Here is a 13652-nt window from a genome sequence, read left to right as displayed (position 1 = left end):
GAGAGAGAGAGAGAGGTGGAGACAGAACCTGAGGTGAGAAAGAGAGAGAGAGAGAGAGAGAGAGAGAGAGAGAGAGAGAGAGGTGGAGACAGAACCTGAGGTGAGAAAGAGAGAGAGAGAGAGAGAGAGAGAGAGAGAGAGGTGGAGACAGAACCTGAGGTGAGAAAGAGAGAGAGAGAGAGAGAGAGAGAGAGAGAGAGAGAGAGAGAGAGGTGGAGACAGAACCTGAGGTGAGAGAGAGAGAGGTGGAGACAGAACCTGAGGTGAGAAAGAGAGAGAGAGAGAGAGAGAGAGAGAGAGAGAGAGAGAGAGAGAGAGGTGGAGACAGAACCTGAGGTGAGAGAGAGAGAGGTGGAGACAGAACCTGAGGGGAGAAAGAGAGAGAGAGAGAGAGAGAGAGAGAGAGAGAGAGAGAGAGAGAGAGGTGGAGACAGAACCTGAGGTGAGAGAGAGAGAGGTGGAGACAGAACCTGAGGTGAGAGAGAGAGAGAGAGAGAGGTGGAGACAGAACCTGAGGTGAGAGAGAGAGAGGTGGAGACAGAACCTGAGGTGAGAGAGAGGTGGAGACAGAACCTGAGGTGAGAGAGAGAGAGAGAGAGAGAGAGAGAGAGAGAGGGTGGAGACAGAACCCAAGGTGAGAGAGAGGTGGAGACAGAACCTGAGGTGAGAGAGAGAGAGAGGGAGAGAGGTGGAGACAGAACCCGAGGTGAGGAGAGAGAGAGAGAGAGAGAGAGAGAGAGAGAGAGAGAGAGAGAGAGAGAGGTGGAGACAGAACCCGAGGTGAGAGAGAGGTGGAGACAGAACCTGAGGTGAGAAAGAGAGAGAGAGAGATGGAGACAGAACCTGAGGTGAGAGAGAGAGAGAGAGAGAGAGAGAGAGAGAGAGGTGGAGACAGAACCTGAGGTGAGAAAGAGAGAGAGAGAGAGAGAGAGAGAGAGAGAGAGAGAGAGAGGTGGAGACAGAACCTGAGGTGAGAAAGAGAGAGAGAGAGAGAGAGAGAGAGAGAGAGAGAGAGAGAGAGGTGGAGACAGAACCTGAGGTGAGAGAGAGAGAGGTGGAGACAGAACCTGAGGTGAGAAAGAGAGAGAGAGAGAGAGAGAGAGAGAGAGAGAGAGAGAGAGAGAGGTGGAGACAGAACCTGAGGTGAGAGAGAGAGAGAGGGAGAGAGGTGGAGACAGAACCCGAGGTGAGAGAGAGAGAGAGAGAGAGAGAGAGAGAGAGAGAGAGAGAGAGGTGGAGACAGAACCTGAGGTGAGAGAGAGAGAGGTGGAGACAGAACCTGAGGTGAGAGAGAGAGAGAGAGAGAGGTGGAGACAGAACCTGAGGTGAGAGAGAGAGAGGTGGAGACAGAACCTGAGGTGAGAAAGAGAGAGAGAGAGAGAGAGAGGTGGAGACAGAACCTGAGGTGAGAGAGAGAGAGGTGGAGACAGAACCTGAGATGTGGGGCAGACACTAAATGTTTGCAGAATGGGAGATTTTATAATAAACAAAAGAGTATACAATCAATTTTCACAGCATGGATGAATAAATGTGCCCTGTAAAGTGAATGTGTGATGCCTCAGAGGGAGAGCAACACTGTCTGAGGGAGAGCAACACTGTCTGAGGGAGAGCAACACTGTCTGAGGGAGAGCAACACTGTCTGAGGGAGAGCAACACTGTCTGAGGGAGAGCAACACTGTCTGAGGGAGAGCAACACTGTCTGAGGGAGAGCAACACTGTCTGAGGGAGAGCAACACTGTCTGAGGGAGAGCAACACTGTCTGAGGGAGAGCAACACTGTCTGAGGGAGAGCAACACTGTCTGAGGGAGAGCAACACTGTCTGAGGGAGAGCAACACTGTCTGAGGGAGGTCGCTGTTCTCACAACAATCCATGGAAGTTTATCAACATTGAGAAAGAAAGCCATTGACGAGTCATTCATGGGCTTCTGGCTATCACAATTCACTACTAAATACTGAGATTTTCTGACCAGTTTTATTTGCTGTATCCAGCTTATTTTCCATTGTGCATCAGGCTATCCAATTATGAGGTTAAATAAGCTGCACAGGTTGTGCCTCAAGGACAAGTGTTCTAGAATGTACACACCTTCAGCTGATGGAAGAGAATTAAAATTATGTACAGATTTAAAAAAATAAAAAAAATATGTGCAGATAATGTTAAGAGAACGCACAGGGTGAAAAGAGAAGCTTCAGTCAGGAGGAGGGGGTCCCGAAGGGCAAGGAATCTTTGCGAGGAAGGGGGTGTGCGTGTGGTGAATGAAGGAGACCACGGAAGCCATGTGCAAAAACACATCCAGTCAAAAGCAGTGGATTCGCTCTCCCCAGGCACTAAAGAGAAAAAAATAGGAGAAACTAGGGGAGCAAATCATCTCCACCACATGGCAGGGGGGTGGCTAGCTACCCCACACTTCCGCCTTCGTGCGAGCTTCTTGCAGCACAATTCTGTTGAAACAAATGCGGTGCTTCCTCCCGTGCCCTGAAGATGAGGTGTCCAGCTCTTTACCTCCCCCCACCCTCTGTTTATTGTTTCTAACAAATAGTAAGAGAAAGAAACGCACTGCTTTGGTTATGGCCTGTGCTAAAGGTAGAGGTAACTCCCTCTCTCCTCCTCAGCTCTCCTTTAAAGTGAATATTCGGGGATTCATATGCTTTATTAAGGAATGCCGTTTGCATTTCATTTATCTGAGGAATATTCTTTTATTTTTAGACGTTCCCAAGGCATAAAGGTTTTTAGCAGCTGCAGCATGGATGGATTCAAACAGCTGGTTTCACAGTCTGGACTAGACTGCCTTCGGGATAAACCAGAGCCACAGGTTGTCTCGGAGCCCCAAACTCAAAAGTGTGGCAACCATATCTTGGAAGCGCCAGAGGAGTGTGACTGCGGCTCAGAAGAGGTGAGTCAAACTGTCCTGGCTCATCCCGACACTTGGTTTGTGTCCAGCCCTGAAAACATAGTACAAGTAGCATTCTATAAACAGAGCAGGCTATATTTAAGAATATATATGCATAGGCACACATGCATGTAATAACAGTTAATGGAAAAAGAGATCACAAAGATGGAAGAGAGCAAGGGGGAGTATATGGGAGGGCTTGAAAGGAAGAAAGGGAAGGGAGAGATGTTGTAAGGATGCTATAATCTCAGAATATTTTTTAATCTCTCAAAACATTTATTTTGATAGCATTCCTCCCTCCTTCCAAGTCCCTCCAGACCAGGGGTTCTGGACCTTCCTAATGCTGTGGCCCTTTGATACAGTTCCTCATGTTGGGGTGACTCCCAACCATAAAGTTATCTTCATTGCTACTTCATAACTGTAATTTTGCTACTGTTAGAAATTGTACTATAAATATCTGAAAGACAGGATGTCTGATGTGTGACCCCTGTGAAAGGGTCGTTTGACCCACAAGGGGTGGTAACCCCAGGTTAAGGACCACTCCTCCAGATCCTCTCCTAATCCCAACTTACCCAACTTTAGGTTCTTTCTTTAAAAATAAGTAAAAAGGCAGTACTACGACAGCAACAGAAACCTAAACCAAAAAAACAAAATAAAACCACATGAAAAAAGAGAAAAAAACATTAAAAAAAGAAATATTTAGAAGATGATTTGATACTATATTTAACCGGCAAAATAGTAGTTATAGGTTTTCTCATAGGGCCCATGACATACCTACCCCCGAGTTATTGATTCCAATTACAGTACCAGGCATTGGCCCCAGTCAGAATGTAGCTGGTCACCCTTTTAGTGTTCATGCCACGGCGTGTTTCTCACCAAGCCAAGTGTTTAGCTCCCAAGTTTCAGCGATGGCTGTTCTTCATCACAGCCTGGATAGCAAGCCCCTTACCACACAATGAAAGTTAGCTGGCAGGGAGGAAGCTTCTAGGTCAGAGTTGATTTCTCCATGTCTCCTGATCAAAGTATGAGAAGCAGGGTCTTTCCATCAGGTCCTATTGGATAGCTCAGAGCAATGGTAATGACCTGTATCGGGGGGGGGGTGAATTCTATAAGACCCACTGACCAGCAACCAACAGCTCAAAGACAGCTACTCCAAACCTGGTAACTGGGCATTTTGCTTGATAACCTACGGCTTCTAGATGAGGTATTATCACTCTGTGCAGTATGACTGCCTCTCAACTCACATGTATATATTAGGAAACTTTGAAAATAGCATTTTTTCTTTTTTGGGGGGGCAAATGGATATATCCAGAAAATATCATATTGAGTGAGGTAACCCAGACCCAGAAAGACAAATTTCCTATGTACTCGCTCATAAATGGCTTTTAGACATAAAGCAACGAAAACCAGCCTGCAATTCACAATCCCAGAGAACCTAGACAACAAAGAGGACCCTAAGAGAGATGCACAGCTGGACTCGGAAAAGAGATAAAAATCATATATCTGATTTCTAACTCCTATATTTACCTGGGTTATCCTTTCTTCTCTAGGACTGTACTCATAAAAAATGCTGTAACCCTAAGGATTGCACTCTGATAAAGCCTGCGGAGTGCGGGACAGGAGCATGCTGTGACAAAAGGACATGCAAGGTGAGTCTCAGACACAGAGCCGGCCTTTCGGGAGTCTGGCACGAGTGCACTTCTCTTCTAGTTTCTGGAAGCATCCCTGACATGGTTTTCATTTGTTTTCTCTTTGGAGAGCTCTCGTTTGGTCTAAGTCTTAAAAGTTAGACTATGACCATTTGAAGCACATTCTTTTTCCCCAAGGAAATGTGTCATTTCTCCATGGGGTAGATAGTAAGGGTATTTTCTAATCTCCACTATGTCCTTACTTTCAGCCTCTGGATCACTTCCTCACCTCTACTTTTCATCACCTTTCAATCTGTCCCAAAGATATCTCCAGCTGTGGTAGGCAGTACCATTCAAAATGGTTGGGCCATGAATTTTTCTTAGTCATATCTGAACGTAGTTCTTTATGATCAAATAATGTACAACAAAAATGAGAAATAACAAGGTCTGTCTGACAAAACAGCCAGAGAGAATCCCATTCTGAAAACCATAAAAAGGGGACCAGGGCAGGTGAGCAAGTCAGTGGGATGCAGCAGATAGACACGGAAGCCTGCCCCTGGCAGGGTGTCTTCTCTGGGAACTGATGGTTAGAGCCAGAGGTTGTTCATTTTCAAGGTGCCTGAATGGAAGGGTCCACGCAGGGCATCCACGCCCGACACAGACCTTGTACTTACCCTTTCTTAACTTTTATCTCTAAGTCGGGCCCTTCCATTGTGGAGTGAGAATTCGGAGTGCTGGTCAACAGGGAAAGCCTCATCGAGAAGAGCTAAACAGGTTGAATCAGTCCATCCTCACTTTGTCAGCTGTGATTAAACATACGAAGAACTCTCCTCAAGTGGAGAAGGCCCTAGTCTCTTCTTTGCGTTCTTGCAAATAGTTGAGCTTCTACCAGACCTTGTCCGAAGCCGAGAGATTTGATCTGAGCGTTTTCCTTAATGCCTTTTGTTTAGACACAGCTGTGCATGCAAAGCGATGATAGGACCAGCTGCTTTACCCGCAGGTCCAAGTGATAAAGATGTTTGTAACCAGCACCTCGACACTCTTACAGGCCACTCTGAAAACAACTGGCATCATATTATAATGATGTCCCCTGGTGTATAGACAAGAAAAGATGATGAGTCCTTGAGTTGAAGTAAAGCAGTGAGTGGCGTCCTTGTTCCGTGTGTCTTTGGGGAGCCTGTTTTCCTGACGGTCCGCAAACAAGCTCCGTCCCTATGTTGCAGAGAAACTTCACTGCATCTTTCTCTTTCTTTCCCTTGATTTTTAATCCATATGGCATGATCTTTCAAAGGAGTAGAGTAACCTTGCCTACCTTCCAGGAAGAGGAGAACCCACCCAGTCACCCTGGTAACGGCAGTCTGTTCTTTGTCTCTCAGTTAGCCGAAAGGGGGCGCCCATGTAGGAAAAGTAAAGACCTGTGTGATTTCCCTGAGTTCTGCAATGGATACTCCGAATACTGCGTTCCCGACACAATGGCTGCTGACCTAGAGCCCTGCAACAACAAGACCGCCTATTGCTTTGGTGGGATCTGCCGCGACCTGGATAGGCAGTGCATGGATTTATTTGGGAAACGTATGAGATGTTCCTTTGTTTGTTTTTGAATTGCTGTTATTTTAAAGCCACTAATCTATCCTGTAGCCTTATTTTAAAATATTGATCTACACCCATATTTAAAAATCAAACCAAAGCAAATCCTTTCCATGTCAAAAAGGAAACGACTGTAACATTGAAACCACACAGGATGTGAGAGTCAGGGTTGAGGTCACTGGTGGGAGAAGTGTAGAGTTTTAGCATGTGGCTTTGGTGAGAGAGTGTTTTTTTTCAACAGTTTTTCTTAACACAATACAGTTCTTTTCCTGAGTAGTTTTTGGTACATTCTTGCCCACTGCTCCCATTTACACTTCAAGACATTGAGATGATGTAGGGATAAGTCCCGCCCCTTAGGGGGCGTGTTTGCCTCGGGCTAATGTTTACCTATAAAGCTCGCAACACTTGCTTCTGCTTTCCTGGTCTCCATGGGAACGGTGGTTCTGTAAGTCTATTTCTCCATTAAAGCTATATATATATATTTTTACAATCTGTCTGCATTCGTTTACGCCGTTACAAGATCTCAGTATAAATATCCTACACTTTTAAGTATTGTAAATTACTTTTTGGCTTTTAGCATGAGAAACTTGAAATTCTTTTTATTTTTTTTTCAGATGCAAAGGGTCCTAATTATTTGTGCATGCAAGAAGTGAACAGTCAAAATGACAAATTCGGAAACTGCCATGGACGCTGTAGATATAGGTATGCACTCAACAAATTGTACCTTTTCCATGTGTGATTTGTGCAGTGCAAAGAGGTGCGCCTAGTGTTTGCGGGCAGGTCGTGTGTTGCCTGTCCTTACAGGGACGCGTTCTCAACGACTCACTATTATAGTCTGCCTGAAGGTTTTGCATTATCCGTACATATTGAATTATTATTGGACTAATAGATAAGACAGTTAAGTGATAATATGCCAATTTTCTGCCTTATACACCAGTGCTTTATTTTGTGGGAAAGTGGCTTGTTACTGGAACCACGAAGAAATTGTGCCAACACAAAAGTATGATCTCCAGTATACTTACATTGGGGGCCAAGTGTGCATATCCGCACACTCAAGGCATTCTGGGCCTGACGACACCTACGTCTTTGATGGCACCATTTGTGGTGGTGGCAAGGTAAACACACGTTTACTTGGCATTTACACAGTCTATGTTTATAATGGATTTATGAGTGTGAACATACATATGCATGAGTGTGTAATAGACATTATGCATTTTAATAGAGTAGTGTTAAACTGATTTTTAGATGTTAAGAAAAATAAAGTGGGGGCTGGAGTAATGGCTCAGCAGTTAAGAGCACTGGCTACTCTTCCAGAGGTCCTGAGTTCAATTCCCAGCAACCACATGGTGGCTCACAGCCATCTGTAAGAAGGTCTGGTGCTGTCTTCTGTCCCTGCAGGCAGACATGCAGGCAGAACACTGTATATATAATAAATAAATAAATCTTAAAAAGAAATAAAAAGTGGTATAGAAAAAATCAAGACACAATAAATGCCCATTATAGATTGGTCAAATAACTTAGAGCATTGTAGTAGGAGGAGCCGGCTGTGTCCCACCACCTGGCTAGCTTAATCCCCCAAATAATCACACAGAAATTGTATTAATGAAGTTACTGCTTGGCCCATAAGCTCTAGCCTCTTATTGGCTAACTCTCACATCTTGATTCAACCCATTTCTTATAATCTGTCTGTCAGCACGAGGTCGTAGCTTACGGGGAAAGATTCAGCATGTCTGACTTGGCAGCTTCATGGCGGCTCAGCTCTATCTGCTACTTTCTTCCTCCCAGAATACAGTTCTGTCTTCACCTATCTAAGTTCTGCCCTTGTTTATTGATTAACCAATGAAAGCAACACAATACAGAAGGACCTCCTACACCAGAGCACACGCAAAATATAAAATAATTTTCCTTTCTAAGCTTCATTTGGAAATTAATGAGAAAGAATTATGAATAAGGACAATAGGAATTTTAGGATGATAAATTAAAATGGACATAGGGTCTGGAGATTTCTGACCAAGGGCTGGAGAGATATCTCAGCTGCTGTTAATGGTGCTTGCTGTTCTTGCTAGTTCCCTTCTGGCCTCTGCAGACATTACACTTAAATGCGCACGAAGGAAGAAAGAGAGAATTCCAGAGGGTCCAAAGCCAGTTAAGGCTTCTAAGTGACATTAAGCTTGTTTGATTTGCAAAAATAAGCAAGATATAACTTTGAGGTATTCTTTTAGATAAGTGCCTATAATAGAAACGTTAAGCTAAAGCAAGCAGAAGTAGTTAACTAACTTGCCATCATCTGACTAAGGAAAGGCATAAAACCAGTAACAGAACTAGACACCTTCAGCCTATCAAATCTGGTGTTTCTTTTCCTTTCCTTCCGTGTCCACCTAGAAAAGCTTCCCCCTGTCCTTCTTCCCTGCAGCTTCCAAGTCACTTCTGGTTCACAAATTTCACCTTTTACTAACATTAAACTTTTCGTGTAATTGTGCCTCAGTTTATCTGTTTAAAAAAGACCACTCATCCCACATGAAACATTCCAACAGATCATCTGAGTGTAGTCAGCCGCTCCCCTTAGAAAATGCACAAAAGACATTCAAATTCAGTTCGGCTTTGGGTAGTCCACACTGATGTCGACTGAGTATCCACTGTGGGAAGCTGTAAGATAGGTCTATACAGTCCTGAATGCATTGATGGTTTAAACAGATCTCTGGAGGAATTCTACAGCACTCCAGGTTAGAACAGAAGGTGAGAGAGTGTCTTCAGCAGTGGGAAGAATACGAGCAATGAGCTCTGCTCTTAGCACAAGTTGGCTGCGTTCATTTTCATGCCAAGTCATTGTTGTGTGCGTGGATAGCTCTGTTGCTTCAAGGAAAAGAAGCTGCATCTCGTTTTCAAAATGCAAACCGCACGAAGTCTGTGGGCACACCCTTTCCTTAGAACGACTAGACGTTGTCAAACGCAAATCCACCCTTATGCAAATGCTATCCCTGTACAGAATTTTGTAGCAAATACAATTTTTTCAGCCAGACTTTGTATTTGAAGTTCCTGCTGTTGCTTAATTTAAGCATTTTCCGCTTTGATATTCTCTTCAGGCTTGCATCCAAGGGCAATGCTTGCGTGTGCATGCCTACAGAGGACAATTGAAGTGTGACTCAGAGGTGAAGTGCCAAGGACAAGGGGTCTGTAGCCATTTTGTGTTTTCATTTAATGCGATCATTTCAGTTCACATGAAATAAACCTTTCCCAGAATAGTCAGGTTCGGAATCCTTTGAGGTGGAAATTCCCTTTGGAAAACTGCAGCTCAATAAGGAGTGCAGGCTGTATTATTTACGCAGATGTACGTGATTTGTGCGCACCACGTGACCGTGACAGGCGCACTGAGCAGAGAAGGTTTGAACGGTGTGAAACATTGTCCCAAGGTTGGATTATTAACATGTAAGTGTGTTATCAAGCACCATACGTATGGGATACCCCCATGCATCCGTGAGCTTTCTGGGAATGTCGGTGCTCACACACTTTGTTTATTTTAATATACACGTGACTTCTCATCTGGCATTTAAAAAACCAGAGTTTCCGATCTACTCGGATTAGGTTTATCTTTCAATAACCTCAGTTAATTTCCTCACCTGTGTCGTCTGTGTGGCCCTTGCTGATTCACACTGACGGCCTTTCAGATAACATGTAACCAGAAGGAATACTGTTAAAAATAAAAACCAGCTGCCATTGTACATTCAAATCATTCCATTTCCCCAAATTATAAGCAATGAAATGCAAGGGGCAGAACATAGGTAATATTTTCTCTTTAAGAACTACTGGGACTTTCGTACCCCCACAGCGTGTGCGAGAGCGTGAGAGCTGATGTCTCCTCCTATTCTGGCGAGGCTGTCATCTCTTCCAACGTGCTGAATGCGTTGTTAAGGGAACAGCTTCAGTCGTTAGTGGTTCTGTTCCGCCAGTCACACCTACCCCTGGTAGTTCAACCTCCCCAGCTGCTGGGAAATCATATGGCGAGCTATGGGAGGTCGGAAGGTTTCGCAGCTTGCATTTGCTTAAAATGTGCCAGCACGGTGTCTTCCTCAAAACCTGGGCTTTTTGTAGCAACAGAATTGGAATTCACCTAGGTTAACTCATTTTTCTCTGGGGCTGACGCTGGAGTCGCTCCTGGGCACTTGACGCTCCTTTTATTTCCACAAGAGTCTTTCTAGCTTTGTGGATGAACTAATATTTGCCTTTGGTCCACTGTCTCCTTCAAGGGGTTTTCTTTCATTTTCCATAGAAGTTTCTTTTTTCCCATCATAGCTGTTTTTTGAGTCTAAATTAGTAATAAATTGTAATTGCCACCAATTTATATTTTCTAACTTCATAGCCGCTCTATCTAACTAGTCATTTCAATTACATCAAAAACATTATAACTTCTATTTAGAAACACGACGAACAAAAGATAGGATTTAAAAAGCATAATGCAAGCATATTTATTGGATCATTACTATTTTTACTTTCATATTAAAACTGCTTAACTTAAACCACAGTAGTTGATTAATTTACGCATCCTATTTATGCATAATAAATTACAGGCCTATGTATATAAACCCTTGGGTTGCTCAGTTTTCATTTGGATCTGGTTTTAGGTTTGCAACAATATGAACAACTGCCATTGCGAAGCTGGCTTTTCACCTCCAGAGTGTGACATGACACCTTCATCTCCCGGAGGGAGCTTAGACGACGGATTCTGGCTGCCCATTGGTAAGTGTCCAGAGTAGGGTCCGCATGTATGTAAGTACACACCATCTCTTCTGGTCTTTGTGGCCACTGAGGATTTGACTTTTAACAAGTACAACCAAGAAGGTGGTATATCTCCTTTGCTTGACTTCATTTAGATTTACAGAACTGTGTGAGGCTATTTCCAGTCTAAACTAGAAGTGTGAATATCTAATAAACCTCATTCCCCTGGTTTCACTGTCACCTGCGGAACATTTCCATGCCATGCAGCACAGATTTTTCTGCAGAAATGTGAGTTTCAGAAACAACAAGAACTTACTGCAGTCTGCATTTCCTCAGAGAGATATATAGGAAAATGTTCAAGTTTACAACAGAGTTGCATGTTTAAAAACTAGGTGCGTGTGCGTTTGTGTGCATGTGTATGTTTGTATGTGTGTGTGCACGCATGCATGAGAGAGGTGGCAAAGAGAAGAGTGAGTTTGGGGGGTGCTTGAGATAACTAGAAGAAGAAATCAGATTCCCTGGAGCTCGAGTTACAGGCCTAACGTGAGTGTCCCAGTGTTCATGCTGAGAAGCAAATTCAGGTCCTCTAGAAGAGCAGTTAAGGACTTGACCGCTGAACCGTCTCTTCAGTTGTGGCAAGTTTAAATAAAATTAATTTTTCTATTGAATGTGGAAAGTACCCAAATCTTCTATATCCTCAGATCATGAATATCGTAAGCCACCAAAACATTTTAAAGTACATTTAGTGGAAAGTCATGAACAATCACTGCCCATTTAATTTTATCTGATCTGTTTTGTACAGTTAGAATTCTTTTTTATTTTATATATTTTTTAAATTTTATTGAGCTCTACATTTTTCTCTTTGTCCCCCTCCACACTTTTCCCCTCCCCTTCAACCCTCTCCCAAGGTCCTGTTGTTCCCAATTTACTCAGGAGAGCTTGTCTTTTTCTACTACCCATGTAGATTAGATCTATGTATGTCTCTCATTATTGTGTAGGTTCTCTGGGATTGTGATTTGTGTGCTGGTTTTCTTTGCTTTATGTTTAAAAACCACCTATGAGTGAGTACATGTGATAATTGTCTTTCTGGGTCTGGGTTACCTCACTCATGAGTGAGTACATGTGATAATTGTCTTTCTGGGTCTGGGTTACCTCACTCAAAATGATATCTTCTAGCTCCATCCATGTTGCTGAAAAATTCAAGCTGTCGTTATTTTTTTTTTGCTGTTGTAGTACTCCATTGTGTAAATGTACCACATTTTCCTTATCCATTCTTTGGTCGAGGGGTATTTAGGTTGTTTACAGGTTCTGGCTATGACAAACAATGCTGCTATGAACATAGTTGAACACATGTCCTTGTTGCATGATTGAGCATCCTTTGGGTATATACCCCAAAGTGGTATTGCTGGGTCTTGAGAAAGGTTGTTCCCTAGTTTTCTGAGAGATTGCCATAGTGATATCCAAAGAGGTTGTACCAGTTTGCACTCCCACCAGTAATGCAGGAGTGTTCCCTACCCCACATCCTCTCCAGCATAGATTGTAACCAGTGATTAAAATTGTCAGTGGCAGATTTTCAGTAGCCAGGGATTCAAAACTTATCAAAAACAGCATGGCACTGGCATAAAAACAGAATCATTGATTGATGGAATAGAATTGAGGCCCTGCATTTAAATCCATATTTTTTACAGCTACATGATTTTTGACAAAGAAGTTGTCTTAGTGACAAAATACCATGATTTGAGACAACTTATAAAACATTATTTAATTTGGGGCTCATGATTCCAGCAGCATAACCGTTATGGGGGAGGGGCAGAGCATGAGACCAGTCAATCAAGGCATGGTCCTGAAACAGACTCATTGATTGGAATTTTTTAATCACCCACATTATTTTAGTTGCCACTTTTGCAATGTTCCTGAGGTATAGCTCTATAACTAAGCCTTCAGGGTCCCAGGCAAGATTTCTAATACTACTAGGAGCAGATTTTTTTAAAAAGATTTATTTATTATGTATATACAGTGTTCTGCCTGTATATGTACCTGCACATCATAAGACCAGATTTCTTTACAGATGGTTGCGAGTCATCATGTGATTTCCAGGAATCAAACTCAGGTCTCTCCAGCCCCATCAGAGTAGAATATTAACTACAGAAGTAGCCACAATTGATAGTCATGCCTAGTAATAAAGATACAGTAAAAGTCAGTTAAATATAAACAATCTCCTATTCATCTCCACTAACTTGGGGGGGAATAAAAGTACAAAGATAATATAGTACACACTAAGATGCGAGTAAGTAAGGGAAAGATTTTGAAGAAATGAATCGACTATGGGTTATTATTTAAACAAAGAAAAAATAGAGGAAGGAAAAGTAAATAAGAGGGAGTGAGTTATTGTTAGAGTAACTGGAGCTCTGGAATCATTAGAGCCACAGAAGAATGCAACTAGGGGAAGAGATGGAGAGAAGAGTGTGAAGTCTGTGAAAGAGAGAAGGAGTCTGAGCTGTGGGCAAGAGTGTAGCTGCACGAAGGTAGTTGAAAAGGCTCAGAAACGGGCCATGTGTGGCACAACAGACTGATTTTAAAACTACAGATAATTTAACTCAAGGATGAAGATTTTTGAAGCAACAAAATAAAACAAAAGTAAAGTAAAAACAAATTCAGCTCCAGGCAGCATCCTTTTCTGGCCCAGTGTTGTTAGTCTTTCTGCTTTAAGAGACCGAACAGTTCCATGCTAAAGATTGTTCCTATCCATATACCGCACATAAAAATTAATTCAAAACGAACTAACAGTATATAAAAGTACAACTGAGAAGTCCTAGAGAACCAAACAAAGTAATCC

General features: G+C 42.9%; 1 protein-coding gene across 1 annotated transcript in view; it reads left to right on the top strand.

Annotated features, from left to right (window-relative positions):
- The window catches only part of LOC142857021 (A disintegrin and metallopeptidase domain 3-like), a 28737-nt gene that overhangs the window by 14848 nt on the left and 237 nt on the right, over positions 1–13652 (top strand). The window contains exons 12-18 of the mRNA XM_075984639.1: positions 2705–2891; positions 4439–4537; positions 5893–6088; positions 6718–6805; positions 7041–7218; positions 9187–9273; positions 10723–10837. Of these exons, the coding sequence (XP_075840754.1) occupies positions 2705–2891; positions 4439–4537; positions 5893–6088; positions 6718–6805; positions 7041–7218; positions 9187–9273; positions 10723–10837 (950 nt within the window). The remainder of the gene's footprint in view (positions 1–2704; positions 2892–4438; positions 4538–5892; positions 6089–6717; positions 6806–7040; positions 7219–9186; positions 9274–10722; positions 10838–13652) is intronic.

Source organism: Microtus pennsylvanicus, chromosome 9 (genome assembly GCF_037038515.1).
Source record: "Microtus pennsylvanicus isolate mMicPen1 chromosome 9, mMicPen1.hap1, whole genome shotgun sequence".
NCBI lineage: Eukaryota > Metazoa > Chordata > Mammalia > Rodentia > Cricetidae > Microtus > Microtus pennsylvanicus.
Note: the sequence above shows the minus strand (reverse complement) of the source record. Positions and strands in the feature narration are given on the sequence as shown.